The 6,049-nt window shown below is 50.4% G+C and overlaps 1 protein-coding gene across 1 annotated transcript in view; it reads left to right on the forward strand.

Moving 5' to 3' along the window:
- Window positions 1-3,602, forward strand: part of TBC1D30 (TBC1 domain family member 30) — a 71,225-nt gene extending 67,623 nt beyond the window's left edge. The window contains exon 13 of the mRNA XM_023518414.1: window positions 112-3,602. Coding sequence (XP_023374182.1) covers window positions 112-896 — 785 coding nt within the window. The 3' untranslated portion in view covers window positions 897-3,602. The remainder of the gene's footprint in view (window positions 1-111) is intronic.
- The last annotated feature ends 2,447 nt before the right edge of the window (window positions 3,603-6,049 follow it).

Below are 6,049 nucleotides of genomic sequence, written 5' to 3' on the forward strand. Positions count from 1 at the left end.
GGGGGTGTTTCTTGGCAGTGGTGGTGCAGTGGGGTTGGCCTGTGATTGCTGGTCTGGGGGGATGTGTTTCTCTCCCGTGCATTTCACATGAACTCTCAACATTTCTTTCAGACAAAGGGCCAGTGACCAGCATTCTCCCGTCTCAGGTAAACAATTCTCCGGTTATAAACCACCTTCTCTTAGGAAAGAAGATGAAAATGACTAACAGAGCTGCCAAGAATGCTGTCATCCACATCCCTGGTCACACAGGCAAAATGTCTCCTGTCCCCTATGAAGATCTGAAGGCAAAGCTCAACTCTCCTTGGCGAACTCATATCCGAGTCCACAAAAAGAACTTGCCACGGGCCAAGAGTCACCCGGGCTGTGGGGACACGGTAGGGCTGATAGAGGAGCAGAGCGAGGCCTGCAAGACCAGCATCCCGGGGCCGGCAGAGGCCTTTTCCTCCAGCTGTGTGGCGACAGTACAGAGAGAAGACAGCAGCTCCGAGGGCAGCACGGCCAGGACAATCGAGGGACAGTCCCCGGAGCCAGTGTTCAGAGATGCTGAGGTGGACGTGTCCGAGGTTCAGGTGAAGTTAGAAGCCTTGGAACTGAGTCAGAGGGACACTGCCGCCGAGACAGAGCCCGGGGCACACCCGCCCCACCAGCAGCCCTTCCCACAGCTGCCAGAAGCACCTGGAGAGGATAAGGCCACCAGCAGAGCTCCCCAAGGCAGCAACTCGAAACCCCCTATCTTCAGCCCCTTTCCCAGCGTCAAGCCCCTGCGGAAGTCGGCCACCGCCAGGAACTTGGGCTTGTACGGCCCCACAGAGCGAACCCCAACCATGCGCTTCCCCCAGATGAGCCGCAGCTTCAGCAAGGCCCGCGGGAGCGGCGGGGGCACCAAGAAACGGTGACGGTGACGTCTCCGCAGACTTGTCTCCAGACCCCTTTCCTCGTGGTAGAAAGCTCTGAAAGGTTCTTACTGGCACAGGGAGACAGGCTGGTAGGTCAGAGGAGAGTGGCTGCACAGTGAGCCTGGAAGTTTAAAATGCGAGTCAGAATGGGGATTTCCCCATCCGCTCGCTTGGTAACATCCACTTGCTAACGGATGATGTGGGTTCTTGTGGCAAAATATCGTTTTAAGGTGTCAAGTTTTCCCAAGTTTTCATTGTGAGCTATTTAGAAAAGACTGTGGATCCAGACTGTTAGCCATGTCCATCATCCTGTCCCCAGGGCCTGTAGGGCCCCTGTGACAGTGTCCCCCACGCCTCCCAGTTCTGAGTGTTAGAAACACTGAAGCAGGCACAGAACAGAAACTGCAGAAAGAAAGTAAGTTTCTATGTTGCAGAAATCTTCCCCACTGTGAAGGGACTGTGTGTGTGTGTGTGTGTTTCCTCAGTACCGGTCTCCAAATTGTTTTTATTCTTAAAGTGTAGGGGAAAATTCTAGGTACCCTTTCTTTAACTTTCTACCTGCTAAATGAAAAAACTAATCTGTTGAAATTTAGGTTAGTGACCAACTTGTAGACGTTATGCCCGGAACGTGCACAGTGTGCTTTAAGAAGCAGCTCTGAGCAGCTCGCTCACGCTGCTACGCTTCACCCGAGGTTCGTTTTCTCCTCTCGAGGAGAACGTTGGTCCTCCGTGGCACAGACAGCAGTGGGCTCTCCGTGGCACTCGGCCTGCCTCCTCTGCCATGCCGCACAGCTCACGCACCCACCAGCCTCCCACTGCAGACGCACAAGCCTCTGCCCAAAAGCCAGAACACAGCACTTGAGACTCTGTTACTTGAATTTTGTGCTTTTCTGATTGGAGTCCTTTGCTGAATACTTTGTTACTTGAACACTGCCTTTCTCTGGAGAAGGCCCCAGTGCTTTCTGGCGTAGCTCTCTCTCACCCACTCCTGCTCGGCCTGAGTGGGTCAGAGACAGCACCTCGTCTCACTATGCAGATGGGAACTCTGAGCCAGGCAGAGGTGAAGTAGCACTTCAGCTACTCAAGGTCAGTACTGCTGATGTTCCTCGTGACTTAGCCCATGTCCCCCCAGTGCAGCAGGAGGTGTGATGTTCTTTGTACACATATGTGTTGGCTACATCGGTGTCAAAACCGAGACTGGGAAGCCATTCACTACTCTCCCTCCTGACTCAGAGGACCTTTGGCACAGAGCCCTGTGATGGCATTTACAGAACCAGCTCTGACTCTGTTATCCATTTAAAAAATGCCCCATGCACCTCCCATCTGGCTGAACAAAAGGCTCTTCCTCAGGCCCCTTCTCCCCACCATCATTAGCAGAATAGACTTAGATTTTTACTGTGATCTCTGGAAGACTTTTGGTGATGCTTACAGGAATATTGTTGATACAGTCAACATTAATTGAGCTAATTGGGTTGCTAATTCTGAATCCAAAGCTATACTTGTAGAAAGGGCCTTCACTATGAGAGGTACCTACTTTTTATAATAGAGAACATGATCATGTGGGCTAATTTGAACAAAACATGAGAATGACATATTCAGGGAGAAAAGCTATTTTATGCCTTTTGTGGTATTTTTACCCCCAAAGAACTGAAGATAGAAAATATGACTAATCCATCATTGCTGCTTTGGGCTTGAAGCCTGTGCCATCTAAAGTTAGCATCAGCTTCGTAAAAAGCAGCCACACCCACAGCCTGTTTCTTGGGTAGGGTGCAGGTGGAGAGTTGGGGTGCTTCACATACCACCCCCGAGGCCCACTGCATCTTCCAAAGTGAAGCGAATGATGTGAGCTTCTTCCTTCTGCTGAACTGTACAGATAAGAATTACTCCACCTCAAATTCCTTTCCTTTCCCCCTTCCCAATGAGTGAGAGAGTCGTTCCCCCTCGGCAATGTCTGACTTGACATGAGAATTGTTCTTTCCTTTCTTGAAGTAGCTCACTAGTCCCTGAGGTCTAGCAGGGTGGAAGCCACTTACTGCTGAGTCCCTGGGGTTGCACCTCCGGCCTGTAGCAGCTGTGAGTGTTCACGGCACACCTGTGTCCCGTGAGCTCTCTCTGCTCACCCATTTCCCAGTCTGGTCTTTCTGAGAAGGGGATGGATGAAGAGGCATGTTGTTTGGGATAAGTATTTGTTGAATGAATGAATGAATGAATGAACAGCCGAAAGGATGATAGTCCTTTGAGGTAGAAATGACCTTGTCAGAATTTTAAAAACCCTACAGCTCCCGGTCAGAGCCCTCCTGTCCACCAGTGTGCATGCGTTGTACTGAGTCATTACAGGGTGAACTGGTCAACTTACAAGCCTTGCCTACTTTAGAAAATAAAGAATTCTGTAGTAGCCTCTACACACGGCATGTGCAAAGACCAATAGAGACCCGCCCTCCCCCAAGTGTCAGGCGCTGTACGTGGGCACCAGGTGTGCTGACCAGCAGCAGCTTCTCGCATCTTAGGTATGGCTGTAGCCTCTGGGTGCTGTCTCAGGCGCCTCTGCACCTCCGTCCTCCTACAAAGCCTCCCGGTGACCTAAACCCAGTCCATGATGTCAACCTACAGGCTGTAACTGTCTGGAATACTGTAGCCTTTTTTGTCTCTCTTGCTCTGAAGAATTGTATTGCTACAGAGATAATGTGCATAAAGATTCTCACCGTCCTGGCTGTCGTGCTGTTTCTGAGGGCGTGGGTGGGACACTGTTGTGACGTCCCCCCTCCCTTCTCTTTCCCTTAACCCCTCACGGCCCCATGTAGTCACTCAGCCCTTGAGCTCCCCTTCCCGGCCTGATCTGGGTGGGATTGCAGGGTGGCCTGAGACCCACCAGAAGTGGCAGGACAGCTGGTTCTTATGTTGGAGTGAGCACCACTCATTTGGAGAGTGTGAAGGGGTGGCAGATCCAAGGCCAGCCCCGGCCAAAAACTGCAAAAAAAAAAAATCCTTTAGATCTGTTTTCTCTTGTCTTAATAAAATAGAACAATAAGAATACAATTAGCTTCACAGTCTTCAGGGTTCTAGATGAATAGAGAGATGGGGCCGATGTGAGTCGCCTCCCTCTCCCTTAATAAAGTCCCTCCTGGTATGTGGCTTTTGAGTCACCTTGCTGCCTACAGCGATCATGTGAGACAGCATTTTAAATATATTCTTTTTCCTTTTTAGAAAATTAACATGTTCTAAAAGATTTAGAAAACACAGTGCACAAGGAATTACCAATATTTGGGTATGATATTTCCAGTACATTGGTGTGTGTACACTGTTACCTACACGAAGGTGTGTCAAACCTGCTAGCTCAGCTGTCCGAGTGAATGCTCATCACCATTTTTAGTGACCAGTGTTCCATCCCGCGGAATTCACAGAAAGGGCACCTCATCAAACAGGTGGTTTCTGATTGCCAGTAGTCACGGATAGAGTATCTCGACACGTCTTTGTACACAGCCTTGTTTTCTTAGGCTATGTTCATAGAAGTGGAGTTGCAGGGTCGAAAAATGTCCATTTTTAAGACATTCATCTCCAAATTGCTGTCCTTCAAGGGGGAGGTTAGTGTACAAGCAGAGACCAGGAGTGCCTGCCTGCTTCCCCACGGTCTAGGGGTGCCAGTTCCCTCCCTCCCTCCCTCCTGCCTCCTTTTTCCTCCTGGAACCTCCAGTGTTGGAGAGTTGGTAGCAGTGTTGATAGAAACAGTGATCATGGGCACTCCTATCTTATTTCTGGCTTTTAAGGAAAAACATTAAGATGTTTGCTGAGGTTTCTGTTTGGTATGTTTTATTAGGGCAATGAAATTAATTTTTTTTAACTGTGTCTCACTCTGTCACCCTGGCTTAACTGCAGTGGGGCAATCACAGCTCACTGCAGCCTTACAGTCCGAGCTCGAGTGATCCTCCCCGCTCGGCCTCCCCAGTAGCGGGGACTGCAGTTGTGCCCCGACGCCTAGCTAATGTTTTCATGTTTTTAGAGATGGGTCTTTCAGTGTTACCCAGATTGGTCTCCAGCTGCTGACTTAAGTGAGATTCCAGAGTCACTGAGATTATAGCTTTTATTCTTTTCATGCTGAGTTTTTGTTTTTCATCAGCAGATACTGAAGTTTATTAACTGAGTTTTAATTATGTTCTTTGAGAAGGGAGTAGTGGTGAGACTTGGTGTCTTGAACTCAAGAAAGCAGCATTGCTGGCTTCATCGGAGCGAATCAGATATTTCAGGGTTGGAAGAGACAGAGTGCAGGTTTTATGGGAAAAATGTTCATTGAAGTATTAAATTAACTAATGGGAAGTTGAGAACAATGTAAACATCTGAGAAGAGGGGAAACGATTGGGTGGACTGACGCATCCCCACCATGGACCTTCACTGGCCCTGAGTGTGTCGCCACTGAGATGGGAGGTGCCCCAACCCCCCACCAGACGGGTCAGACAAAGCTCAGTCTAGAGCCCCAGAGCCCCCTGGGCAGGAGCCGCACCTGACGTGGTGGGAAGCAGAGCTTTGTGGGTGGTCCTTCCTACAAGGCAGCTGTGCTCACTCACATAGGGACAACGGCCAGTACTGTGGGTGTTGGGTCAGCTTCCATGTAGCTCCCTGTGGCTGTCACCTGAGTGTCCTCAGTTCTGGCTACTGTGACAGAGTACCACAGACGGGGCTTAAACAGCCATTTCTTTCTCACAGTTCTGAAGGGTGAGAGGTCCAAGGTCAAGGTGTCTGCAGATTCTTGGTCTACAGAGGGCCGACTCCTTGCTGTGTCCTCACATGATGGGAGAGGGAACACACTCTGGGCTCTTTCTTTTCTGAAAGGGCACTAATCCCATCATGAGGGCCCCACTCTCATGAACTCATCTAGACTTAATTACCAACCCATTTCCACAGCAAGGGCTATTGCTTTCCTGGTGGGTCTGTGGTGGTCAGACCAGAAGTCCTCCTGCAGGGCACTCGCTTGGCATCTGCCGTGGTCAGACCAGCAATCCTCCTGCAGGGCACTCGCCTGGTGTCTGGCATGATCAGACCAGCGAGCCTCCTGCAGGGCACTCGCCTGGCGTCTGCCGTGGTCAGACCAGCGAGCCTCCTGCAGGTCACTCTCCTGGCGTCTGCCGTGGTCAGACCAGCGAGCCTCCTGCAGGTCACTC

Source organism: Otolemur garnettii, unplaced genomic scaffold (genome assembly GCF_000181295.1).
Source record: "Otolemur garnettii isolate 467f Iridium unplaced genomic scaffold, OtoGar3 scaffold00138, whole genome shotgun sequence".
Lineage (NCBI taxonomy): Eukaryota > Metazoa > Chordata > Mammalia > Primates > Galagidae > Otolemur > Otolemur garnettii.